Source organism: Sapajus apella, unplaced genomic scaffold (assembly GCF_009761245.1).
Source record: "Sapajus apella isolate SASKATOON/1434 unplaced genomic scaffold, GSC_monkey_1.0 scaffold139, whole genome shotgun sequence".
Taxonomy (NCBI): Eukaryota; Metazoa; Chordata; class Mammalia; order Primates; family Cebidae; genus Sapajus; species Sapajus apella.
The window spans coordinates 2,738,489-2,750,838 of record NW_022437079.1 but is presented as its reverse complement, the minus strand read 5'-3'; the positions used below and the strand labels follow the sequence as shown (position 1 = coordinate 2,750,838).

At 43.7% G+C, this 12,350-nt stretch overlaps 3 protein-coding genes across 5 annotated transcripts in view; 1 reads left to right on the top strand and 2 right to left on the bottom strand.

Annotated features, from left to right (window-relative positions):
• PLIN1 (perilipin 1) overlaps nucleotides 1–8,840 on the bottom strand; it is a 28,040-nt gene extending 19,200 nt beyond the window's left edge. The window contains exon 1 of one of the 2 annotated variants that reach the window (XM_032263870.1): nucleotides 8,760–8,840. The gene's annotated coding sequence lies outside the window, so the exon portion shown is untranslated. Of the gene's footprint in view, nucleotides 1–4,544; nucleotides 4,590–8,759 lie in introns of those variants that run through there. The other variant, XM_032263871.1, reaches the window with a different exon arrangement.
• On the bottom strand, nucleotides 732–8,958 carry PEX11A (peroxisomal biogenesis factor 11 alpha). 2 transcript variants are annotated; one of them, XM_032263877.1, is made up of 3 exons: nucleotides 8,760–8,958; nucleotides 4,545–4,660; nucleotides 732–2,112 (listed from the first exon to the last, which is right to left on the bottom strand). In XM_032263877.1, exons 1-3 carry the CDS (start codon nucleotides 8,813–8,815, stop codon nucleotides 1,541–1,543), a joined length of 744 nt encoding a protein of 247 aa, XP_032119768.1. In that variant the 5' UTR covers nucleotides 8,816–8,958; the 3' UTR covers nucleotides 732–1,540. The 2 variants fall into 2 exon arrangements, with proteins under 2 accessions (XP_032119768.1, XP_032119769.1); XM_032263878.1 differs by lacking the exon at nucleotides 4,545–4,660.
• Nucleotides 8,959–12,350, top strand: part of WDR93 (WD repeat domain 93) — a 50,424-nt gene continuing 47,032 nt past the window's right edge. Inside the window, exon 1 of the mRNA XM_032263879.1 lies at nucleotides 8,959–9,039. The gene's annotated coding sequence lies outside the window, so the exon portion shown is untranslated. The remainder of the gene's footprint in view (nucleotides 9,040–12,350) is intronic.

Genomic DNA, 12,350 nt, shown 5'->3' with positions numbered 1-12,350 from the left:
AAGGATCCGTAACCACATATAGGAACCCACACCCAAGATGGGAGACAGGAACACGAGTCAATGTCAATGACCCAGCACTCCAGTGTTCTCTTCACTGGCTTCCTCCTGCTCTTTCCACCTCCCTCAATCACACTACAAATAAGACATCTGATTTATGAGAGAACATTATGACCCTCTTACATCTACAGTATTCATGACATTTTTCTGACTGGATAAACTTTGATGGAAATTAATGTAGAATTGCCTAAGTTGTTATTAGGCTTTAAATAAAACAATCTAGCTGATAGTCTAAATACTGTTTTAATTTTTTTTTAAGACACAGCATCTGGCTGTGTCACCCAGGCTGGAGTGCAGTGGAAGCTCACTGCAGCCTTTAACTCCTGGGCTCAGGCAATCCTCCTGCTTCAGCCTCCGGAATAACTGGGACTACAGGCATCCACCACCATGCCTGGCTAATTTCTTAACACTTTGCTGTGGAGACGGGGTCTCACTGTATTGCTCAGGCTGGTCTTGAACTTCTGGCCTCAAGCAATCCTCCTGCTTCAGCCTCCCAAAGTGTTGGGATTACAGACGTGAGCCACCACACTCCAACATTATTTTTTCTACAAAAGAATATAAACCACTGGACAAGGAAGTTTCCAAATTGTGAGAGGGTAAGAGGCAAAAAAACAGGATTCAGGAGGGGATCACAGTTCTACTCAATAAGAAAGTGGGATGGCATGGAAAGAACACTGGATTCGGAGTCAGAGGAACAAGGCTGTGGCCTCAGTTGTTTTTTGCTGGATTAGGAGTCTATTGTCAGAGGAACGAGGCTTTAGCCTCCGTTGTCTTTTGCTTGTTTCACTGTCAGCCTCTTATCTGTCACAGGCTACATATAGGCACCCATTGTGAACCTCTACCTATTTCTATGAGTCCCTCCTGTCTGCTCCTGATTTTTGCTTATTCACTGCACCCACAGACACAATTTATTCCATGAAGGTGCCTGATGCTTTTCTGATTCGCCTTCGGGACTGAGCAGGGACATGGGTGCAGTGATGGTGAGGGCCAACAAGTTGGGAGGCTGTAAGCACAGCTCTCCTCCATCCTGCTGCTGACACCAGAGCCTGCACTAGATCTGAGAGCACTGTGCACCAGACTGCCGTAATCCTGTGACAACAATGAGCCACATAACCCTAAAGTTACTGTATATTAGTCCTCAATGATCAGTGTGATTGGGTCTTTTTAAATTTTTTCTTTTCAATTTTTATTCATTCAGCAAATACTAAACTCCTACTATGCGCATAAGAGATGTCCAATCAATGTTAGATGAAGGGAAAATATTCAGAAATTCACAAGTCACTCCAGCACTCCAAAAACATTCCACTCTTCATGCTCCTCCCTTCTCTGTTCTTGGCCTCACCTCTGCACACATCACAGGTTGCTAAATGCTCACATGAACAAGAACGTAAGCAGTGTGACATGGCCTGTGAGTTACACAAATGTCTATCCCACTAAGAGGCCATCTTTTAAAGTAGGTACTAGTTCCAAGCCTGCAAACACCCTAATGGGTCTTCAGCTTCATCTGAGGATACGCCACAGTGATCATGCCTGCTATAGAGGACACAAGACCTACCAGTCCAATGATGCCAGGATTGGACTTACAGATCCCCAGCTGGTCCAAAGGGTTCAGGATATCACAGAGGTTCTTCACTGTGTCCAGGAGCAAGGGAGGATGACGCTTCAGAGATCGGAACAAGAGAAGCAGAAAGGACTGGAGCCATTCTGTTTCTTCATCAGCCACGCTGTACCCACAAGGATCCTGGGATGCTGATTTCTCTTTCTTTGCCTTGTCATGTATAACTTGTTCCATCTGCAGGGAAATTTCATACAGATCCCTGACCAGGCTCAGCAGAAGAGAATAGCAGTAGTGGCGGGCAGCCCTTGTTCGCCATCTCTCTTTGTTGATGCCAGAGGTGAGACCTACGCTCCTCACCCAGAGGATGGTGTCACAGATGAAATAAATCACACGGTTCAGGTTGGCTAGTGTTAAGCATAAGCGAGGTACCAGGTCAGTGGCATGAATGCTCTGCTCGGTTGCCTGCACAGCATGTACCACATTGCCTAGTCTGAACCCTGCAAGTAGAACCCACAATAGTGAACAGTTATTTCATTAGTACACAATGGGAAGGTAGAATCCCTGTATCAGGGTGAGGAGCCAGCTTTGCGTTGTTTTTTGTTGAGGCAGGGTCTCGCTCTGTAACACGGGCTGGAGTGCAGTGGCACCATCACAGCTCACAGCAGCCTCAACCTCCTGGGCTCAAGCAATCCTCCCACCTCAGCCTCCAGAGTAGTTGGGATAATAGGCACAAGCCACCACCCCCAGCTTAGCAGTGATTTTTTTAACAACTGATGGTCATTCAAGGCTCAGCCGTTGTTCAGAAAAGATAAACAGTACATTAAGGACACCTAAAATGATTCTGGAAGGCAAAAAATACGGTGACTCTTTAAATTTACCTCCTCCACTGCAATGAACACCTTAATGTTGACTGATGGCATACTCCAGGCAGGGTCAATCATGAGTGTGGATTGTTATATTTGATTATTTACCAGCTACACTTCTTTAGAAGGAAGGTACTATAACATGAATCCAGATGCAGTACTCTCTTAGGGAGTCTGATGCCTTATGTTTTATTTATTTTCCAGACAAAAGACTGTCTTTTTAAAACATACTATTATCATTTTGCCATTTATCTGGTCCAAACTCCTTTTGGCTACCTACTATCAAGAAAATAAAGTAGAGATGGTGGAATTTAATGAATAGGACAATTAATAATATTGTCACAGACCTCCTGGCTGAATTAAATCAACCATTGCAATGGCATGTCCTTATGTGAGCATGCAATTCAATTCATTAGGGATGTATCAATCAACAGGTACTTACTGAACATCTTCTGAGAAAGAGTTCTAGTCCTAAATGTCATGAAGGATACCCAAGAAGTACTTTGCCTTGGAGGACCACACCTTAGATTCAGAAGGCACTCAGCGCTCAGTAGCTACTCTCAGAAAACTTATCATCTCAGAAGAGGCTCACGCCTGTAATCCCAACACTTTGGGAGGCCAAGGTGGGCAGATCACCTGAGGTCAGGAGTTCGAGACCAGCCTGGCCAACATGGTGAAACCCTGTCTCTACTAAAAAAAATAAAAATAAAAATAAAAATTAGCCAGGTGTATTGGCACACACCTGTAGTCCCAGCTACTAGAGAGACAGAAGTGGGAGAATCGCTTAAATCTGGGATGTGGAGGTTGCAGTGAGCCAAGATCATGCCACTGCACTCCAGCCTGGGCAACAGAGTAAGACTCCATCTCAAAAAAAAAAAAAAAAAAGAAGAAGAAGATTTGGTATTGTTAGCAAAAATAACATAAAATAGTGAAGTAGTATATGTAATGGCCATTTTTAGTATATAGATTCTGGGTTCCAGTTCTGGCTCTTGCACTAACTGGCTGAATGACCCTGGACCTCTTCTGGATTTAGAGACCAGTGACCTCTAAAGGACCTTTGAGTTGCAATATTCTAAATAATCTAAATAGAATTTCTAATCTTGGCCCTCAATACCATCCAGAAAATCTTGCCCCACCCTTCCCATCCCTCTGCTTGATATTTTAAATCTTCTCTCTGTCAAGCTAGTTCGTAGATAATCCTCCCTTACAATAGTTTGCTCAGAAGAGTTCCGAGCCTTTACTAGAGGAAACTGCCCTTCGAAACTCTCTCCTTCCTTCTCTCTAGCTACATCTTAAGTTCCACCTCCTCCTCAACACCTTTCTTTTCCTCTACTCCAGCCAACAAGTTTGGCACTAAATCTTATATGTGATTATTTAAAGCACCTTACTTCCCCCATAAGGCTGAGGAATGTACCTATATGACACAGCTGCTCAAAACCAAGTGATCAATATGTGATGCTCTTCATTCCATTCTAATGCCTCTGCCAACCTACTACAGCAACATCTGGTTTTCATCAAACAACAAACAGTCAGAAGGGAAGTACTGGATTTCCCAATATGATATATTGATAAAGTGAACTAAATAAGCACAAAATATTGACTTCACTTTTTACCTTTAACATAAACCTGCCCCACAAATGGTCTATAAAACTGTATCCACCTATATATCCTCTAGCACTCCTCAAGAAAGGAAAGAGGCAGGTGGTCTAGGATATAACGATTCTACTCTTCTTTAGAACAAAGGGGTTCACAAGAGCAGAAGCTCACGTCAGAGGCTGCTAAACATACTGTGAGTCTAAGAACTAGAGTTGAACGAACACGGTTATGTCCCACTGGTTATGACTAAGCGGTGTAGCACCAGGTGTGAACAGAAGAGGGTGTTTATAATGGTCTGCAGCAACACATTCAAACCTGCTGTGCCATGAGAGCAGCCTTACTGGTCAATTTCATCAATAAACTTGATTGACCAGAAATTAATGACCAAGAAATTACTCCATGAATTACAGAGTCTGAGGCTGAAGATTCTAAACCAGGAGCCACTGTCCCTCAAGAAACAGGGTACTTACATTTACGGCCAGTGCTCACACTGGACTCCAGTTTCTTGAGCTTCATTACCACCTTCTCTTTGCCAGCTTTAGGCTCTAACAAATATCTAAGCAACATGCATGTGTACTGAGTGGCTCTGAAATGGAAAAAAAATTGAAAATAATGATTTACAAATCAAATAAAACTTAATTCATGAAGTAAGGGAAAGAGACATGCCTGAAGACAACATTTCCAAGACAATTTCTCATGTAGCAACTCTTACAAAAGCAAAATTCTGCAACAGTCATTCCACAGCAGAGCCAAAGGGCAGAACATGTCACAGAAATGCAACACAAAGGTAATGAAGGCAAACTCTGCAATAAACTCCAAAAGGCCTTTTGCTGGCACAGAGAAATGGATATAGCCAAAGCGAGAAACTGCACAAAAATCTCCCTCATGTTAAGTCTGCAAAGTTCTGTACTTTTTTCTTCCCTAGTGTAGAATGATTTTCGGATTTCCTGTTTGTTTGATTGCTGTTGCGATGGAGTCTTGCTCTGTTGCCAGGCTGGACTGTAGTGGCACAATCTTAGCTCACTGCAATCTCCGCCTCCTAAGTTCAAGCGATTCTCCCGCCTCAGCCACCTAAGTATCTGGGACTACAGGTGCGTACCACTACACCTGGCTAATTTTGTATTTTTAGTAGAGATGGGGTTTCACCATGTTGGCCAGGATGGTCTCCAACTCCTGACCTCGTGATCTGCCCGCCTCGGCCTCCCAAAGTGCTGGGATTACAGGTGTGAGCCACCATGCCTGGCCTGATTTTCAGATTTCCAAATGAACTTTCTATCATGTACTTAACCTACCATTTATGCGATAGCACACAAACCAAACCAGAACCAAATGAAAAGTCCACAGTCTGAAGATTGCTTAATTTCTTATAAACGAAAGGACCAAAGACACACCAGTACATAAATTAGTATAAATATGTTTTCATAGTTGTCTTTCAAAATTCATTCGTATTTTATATAAAATACAGGCAGAATCCTGTTGAATAATACTATATATTTGATAAAGTGATTATTGTCATGCTTACAAATAACAATGGTTTACTGATAAACATAAATGTGTGAGAAATTTTATATCATAGTCACGCATCCAAATTCATTTGGCAGTCTACTAATAAAGTAGGTGTCTGGTTCCTACTGTCTTCTAAGTAAATTAGAATCCCTTTATGCTATTAATATTATTCTCAATAAAAATGTGGTACATTTTCCATTTTCCAAAATAGTGAACTTGTTACTAAGAATGAAGTAAAAAGAAGACTGGAATCATCAGTTGCTTTCTCTTTTTTAAGTCTGCTTCCTGGCTAGAAGGCTAGTCATGTCAGTGACTCTCCCTTTCTGCGCTTTGGTCTAATAATACGGGTCAGGCCAACAACAAACCATTATATTATATTATTTTATTTATTTATTTTTGAAGTGAACATAAATTCAAGATTTTACTGTCTTCGTAATAAAACAAAAGTTGACACTTAGAACTGGATCACTTGGCCCTTTCTCTTCCTATCTCCTCCCAGTTCAAAATGCTGGCATCTTTTAAGAGCCGGCAGTCTCTTAGATCTGCATTGGGCTCACCACACTCAAACTTTAGCACAATCTTCTTTGTAGTTTTAGCCTTTTTCCAGAAAAATCGGCTTAGTCTGCCCACCATAGCACTCTGCTTCCTGTCATAACGCCACTGTCCCTGGGCACACAGAGAACTCCTGCCCTTCTTGTACTGTCACTTTGCGGAGTTGGTGCTTGCCACATTTCTTATAGAAAGTGCAGCAGGTTTTAGAAACATTCATCATGTTTGTGTGAGCATTGCTGGCACAGAAAGCACGGCATTATTTTATGAATGCCAGTGTGGTCATAAAAGTTCATCAAGAGATCATCAAGGAGGTGGGAAACGGATGCTAGAGATCTCAGATCTTGTGCAATAAACACGTATCTTTTTTTATCTTTTCTTTTTTTTTTTTTTTTTTGAGATGGAGTCTTGCTCTGTTGCCCAGGCTGGAGTGTAATGGTGTGATCTCAGCTCACTGCAACCTCCGCCTCCCAGGTTCAAGAGATTCTCCTGCCTCAGCCTCCCAAGTAACTGGGATTACAGGCACCACCACACCTGGCTAATTTTTGTATTTTTACTAGAGACAGGGGTTTCACCATGTTGGCCAGACTGGTCTTGAACTCCTGACTGCCCATCTCAGCCTCCCAAAGTGCTGGTATTACAGGGCTGAGCCACCACACTGGGCATAATAAACAAATCTTAAATGATTTTTTTTTTTTTTTTTCCAATACAGAGTCTCACTCTGTTGCCCAGGCTGGAAGGCAGTGGCGTGATCTCAGCTCATTGCAACCTCTGCCCCCTAAGTTCAAGTGATTCTCCTGCCTCAGCCTCCCCAGTAGCTGGGATTACAGGTGCACACCACCATGCCCAGCTAATTTTTATATTTTTAGTAGAGATGGAGTTTCACCATGTTGGCCAGGCTGGCCTCCAACTCCTGACCTAATGACCCACCAGCCTCAGCCTCCCAAAGTGCTGGGATTACAGGCATGAGCCACCGCATCCAGCCTAAATGATTATTTTTTTTAATCAACCTCCTTGATAAACCTTGCAGGCTATGTTCTCGGTATACTGGAATTACAGGTTTTTATTTAAGGAAGTTTCTATTTAATGAATCTTGTATATAAAGCAACCACTTAAAAACCTGTCAAATGAATGAGAAAGCTAGTATAGCCAGGTAGTTAAGTGGGCCCCGGAGTCAACTGCGTGGATGGGAATCTCTCAGTTCTGCCCTTTAGTACTATTAACCTCCTTCTGTTTCAGTTTCTCCATCTGAAATGGGGATAATATTTACAGTATCCACCTCACAGCCTTGTGATGAGGGTTAAATGAGTTCATAGTTGCAAAACACTGAGACTAATACCTGGCAGAAAGAAGACTTCCAAAAGCCAGATTATTGGTGCCATTATAATTGGTATTAGCACTTGCAGACCCAGAAGAGAAGGAAGAGCTGTTAAATAAAACTGCAACTGTAACTATTTTTTAATTAAGCAAGAATCAACAAAATCTCTAAAACCTCATGCACTAGTACTGTATTTGTATTAAAGATACAATCTGTCAGTGCTTTTTGGTTCTTAAGGAACCGAAAGAAAAAAAAGACACAATCTCTGTTGAATATTTTCAGCAGCACAGCATGAACCTTAGAGGTGCAGTTAGTTCTTTCTGAGCTTCTCCCCATTGCATTCCCCCCCCCGCCCCCAATCCAGTTGGTGTGGTCTCATCTCCGCTTTATTTTGTTTTACAATTTACAAAACTATTCCACATGCAGTTTGTCACTGATACAGACTGGGCAATACGGAAGACAACGAAGATAAAACTTCTGTTTCTCCTCAAACATTTCAAGAGGTATTTGAGGCCAGGCGCGGTGGTTCACGTCTGTAATCCCAGCACTTTGGGAGGCCGAGGCAGGCAGATCACCTGAGGTCAGCAGATCAAGACCAGCCTGGCCAACATGGTGAAACCCCGTTTCTACTAAAAACACAAAAATTAGCCAGGCGTTGTGGCGGGAGCCTATAATCCCAGCTACTCGGTGGGCTGAGGCAGGGGAATCGCTTAAACCCAGGAGGCGGAGGTTGCAATGAGCTGAGATGGCGCCATTGCACTCCAGCCTGGGCCACAGAGACAGACTCCGTCTCAAAAAAAAAAAAAAAAAAAAAGCTATTTGAAGCCACAGCACGTGGTTTGCTTCTCTGGCCATAAATGCTAACCCAGAGTTTCTCTTTTTTAAAGACCTTGCACGCCAGCCTGGGCAACAAGAGCAATTAAATAAATAAATTTAAAATAAATTAATTAATTAAAAATAAAGGCGATCCCTCGGAAGAATGTTGAGTGGAGAGAACCTAGTCTTTCTCTGCCCGGGGATTAAAGCTGGGAGGGGGGAAGAATCTGGCAGCCGGTGTCAAGGGGCTGCCGGTCTCGAGGCGTTCGGGGTGCCGGGCCCTGGGCTTCTGTGCACTAGGCTAGGACGGCGCGAGGGGTCGGGCCCAGCCCCGCTGAATTTAGAGTGAGGAAGGGCTCGAACACTAAACTGCCCCCGTAGGAGCTGGCAATGTCCTTCCTGCTTCCACCTCCTAGGCTGTCACCTCCTCCTTCCAGGGCACCGGGGCACCGAGTTAGTGCGAGAAAGGGGCGGAGGCCGCCGGCACCGGACTCACCTGAAGAGTCGGTCCCGGCCCTGGGTCTGGTTGGTGAAGCGGATGAAGGCGTCCATGGCTCTTCGCCCAGGGCCACGAGTCGCACCGGGCTCAGGCGTGGGTTCTCTGGGGTCCGCGGGATCCCTAGGGAAGGGCAGGTCCCAGGTTCACGGCTGAGTAGGCGGAGCTGAGTCTCTCCACCCCCGAGGGGACGCGCGCCCGTTCCGAAGAATCACTGCGCGGACTTCCGGTTTTGGCCGGAAGTTGTGGTTACTAAGGCGACGCAACGCCGCCAGGCCAGGTGAGCAAAACTTGTGATCCTACCTGCGGGTGCCGCGGCTCCCCTTGAGTCCCAGGACTCCCCTCTACCTGTAGCGCCTCCTAGAGGAGCGTCTGAGGGTGGGGGTCTGTCTCCTAAGCCTCGGGCGTTTCCGGATGCCTCGCGACTCCCTGCAGATCTCAGGTTCTCAGGAACCCAGGGTGGAATCCCGAAAGGTCTCTCCAGCCTGAGAGCTCCCCTGAGCACTTGCTTGGGGACAGTGGGGCCTAACCATTTCGCAGCGCGGTGCCTGTTTCCCTTGAGCTACACCAGCTCTGTCTCTGGTGAAGGAAATGGTTAGAGCAGAGATAAGCCAATTCGTGGTGTGAACCTAGCATGAGAGCCGGATGAAGTGAGAGAATTTTCTGTTTGGATTATTGAACACTGCAATAAAATTGTTACTTGAGAAAATCCTAAAAGAGTCATTATGAGCAACGCGAAACAAATATAGATTACAATCAAATTACACCGCTGAACATTCGTTCTGTGTGGCTTGAAGAAAAGGAGCCCCACCCACTCTGTGGCAGTAATTTCATAAAATGTACCCTCTATAACCACAAGATAAGGTCAACTGTTTTTGTAATCTTTAGTTTCCCTTGGTCAGGCCAGCTCCTAACATTTGCAGGCCCTGGGGAAGAGTACAAATGGATCCACCATACCATATGTTTAAATATTTTAGTTATAAATCAAATAACAAATTATTAAGTTAAATATAGTCTGTTTTCCTACACTGACAAATAAACCTCATAACGATGTAGAAGGCCAGGTTCCTTTTCAGAATTCCTAGACTCCTTAGAATACCTGGAAACATAGTTGGAATACGGCAATGTGGGGAGAAATGAGCCCCAGTTTTTTCTCATTCTCCTTTTCTGGTTTCTGGCACCCACCTACATTCCCTGCCAGGAGTCTTCCATGCCCTCCTGATACTCCAAGCCACAAACAGCTTCTGCCTATACCCGTGAAAACAGCCTTGCCTTGGCCACCATTCAGATCTAGGAGTGCTCACATTAGCAGCTGGGTCTGCCCTCAGGAGAAAGGTAAGAAAGGTTCATGCAGGCCATGGTGTCATTTGCAGGGGTATAGGGACCCTGAACATGGTCTAGACTCCAGAAGAGGGAAACTAGGCTTTGGGTGAGCATTTCTCCTTAGCCCCATGGGTTACTCATTTTTTACAGAGGAAAGAGCCTAGCAGAGAGCCACAAGCATTCTGTAAGTGCATGGCCCAGGTCAAGGCAATTCTGCAAGCAATAAGAATTTATGGAGTGTTGGCTGTATACCAACCACTGTGCTAAACTTTAGTCCTAGGTAATAGGTTAATAAGGGACATAGTAAACTGATAATAAGGGATACAGTAAACAATACGGAGACGCGTTAGATGATAGAGCTGAACACAGGGTGTTTCTAAACACAGATTTATATCATCTGGCTTCTTTTTTTTTTTTTTTTTTTTGAGTCAGCGTTTTGCTCTTATTGCCCAGGCTGGAGTGCAATGGCACCATCTTGGCTCACTGCAACCTTCACCTCCCAGGTCCAAGCAATTCTCCTGCCCCAGCCTCCTGAGTAGCTGGAATTACAGGCATGTGTCACCATGCATGGTGATTTTTTTATATTTTTAGTAGAGACAGGGTTTTACTATGTTGGTCAGGCTGGTATGGAACTCCTGACCTCAGGTGATACACCTACCTCAAGCTCCCAAAGTGCTGGGAGTACAGGTGAGTGAGCCACTGCACCCAGCCTCATCTGTTTTTTAGACTTACAATTCTGCCTTTTCACAATATCATATACATTGAATCATATAGCATGTGGCGTTTTCTTTTCTTTTCTGATTTATTTTACTCAGCACAATGCATTTGAGATTATCTATGTTGTGCACATCAGTAGTTTGTAATTTTTTTATTCCTGTATTTTTTATTCCACAATGTGAATATATTAGAATTCATTATCCATTCACCAACTGAAGTACATGTGTGTTATCCCTAGTTTGAAGCAATTATAAATAAAGCTGCTATAAATATTTAAGTACAGATTTTGATGTAAAACAAGCTTTAATTTTCCTAGTGTAATACACAGGAATGTTATTGCTGAAACATGTGGTATGTTTAACTTTGTAAGAAACTGCCAAACTGTCTTCCAAAGTGGCTATGCTATTTTTTATTACCACTGACAATGTGTCAGAGTTTATCTGTTTGCCTATTGGTGGACACGTGGGTTGTTTCCATTTTGGGGCTCCTACCAATAAAGCTGTAATGACTGTTCATGTACAGGTCTTTGTATGGACATGTTTTTAGCTCCCTTCTGCCACTCCTAAAAGTGGAGTGACTGGATACGATGGTAGGTGTATGTTTAACTGTTCTGCAGTAGACAGGCCTGTACAAACCTTCCCCCAAAAGTCCGAGAAAGCTGAGAGGCCAAAGAAAGACGTTGGCATACCCAGTTTCTTAGAAACAAACCTTTAATAGGGACTTACCAACAGAAGGCATGACTGTGTTTCAGGAAGTGAGACAAGATGATAGATCCCCACCATTATCCACCAGACCAGGGTTTCTGTACTACAGAGAAAGGTGCTTCAGAAGGAATGTGTAAGATAATTGCTTAAGGGCAGAATATATGGCAAGAATAACATCAAGGTTGTTTTGATCTATGGACAGTATTTATAGTAAGTAGTGCTCTTACACAAGGATGAGTCAAACTGGAAATCTTAGAGGCTTTTCTAAGTGGGGATAATCAGAAATTAACATAGAGAATTAGCATCCAAGATGGAGTTGCTTTGGCCTCTACATTAGCATTTTAAGAAATTGCCAAACTGTTTTCCAAACCAGTTGTACTATTCCCAACAGTGTGTATGAGCATTCCTATTGTACATCTTCAACAAGACTTGGTATGGTCTTTTTAACTTCAGGCATTTTAATACATGTGGAGTGGTTATCTCATGATTTTAATTTGCATTTCACAAATGACTAATAATGTGGAACATCTTTTTATAAGTCTATCTGCCATCTGTATATCTTATTTGGTTAAGTATCTGTAAAAGTCTTTTGCACATATTTAAAAATTGGGTTAGCCGGACGCGGTGGCTCACGCCTGTAATCCCAGCACTTTGGGAGGCTGAGGCGGGTGGATCACTAGGTCAAAAGATCGAGGCCATCCTGGTCAACATGGTGAAACCCCGTTTCTACTAAAAATACAAAAATTAGCTGGGCATGGTGGTGCGTGCCTGTAATCCCAGCTACTCAGGAGGCTGAGGCAGGAGAATTGCCTGAACCCAGGAGGCGGAGGTTGCGGTGAGCTGAGAT

Bases quoted from the DNA above. Each gene is read 5' to 3' on its own strand.
- PEX11A (XM_032263877.1), bottom strand. From the start codon at position 8,815: ATGGACGCCTTCATCCGCTTCACCAACCAGACCCAGGGCCGGGACCGA. The intron at 4,661-8,759 runs GTGAGTCCGGTG...TTTCCATTTCAG, and splicing joins GGCCGGGACCGACTCTTCAG to AGCCACTCAGTACACATGCA. The intron at 2,113-4,544 runs GTAAGTACCCTG...TTCTACTTGCAG, and splicing joins TGTGAGCACTGGCCGTAAAT to GGTTCAGACTAGGCAATGTG.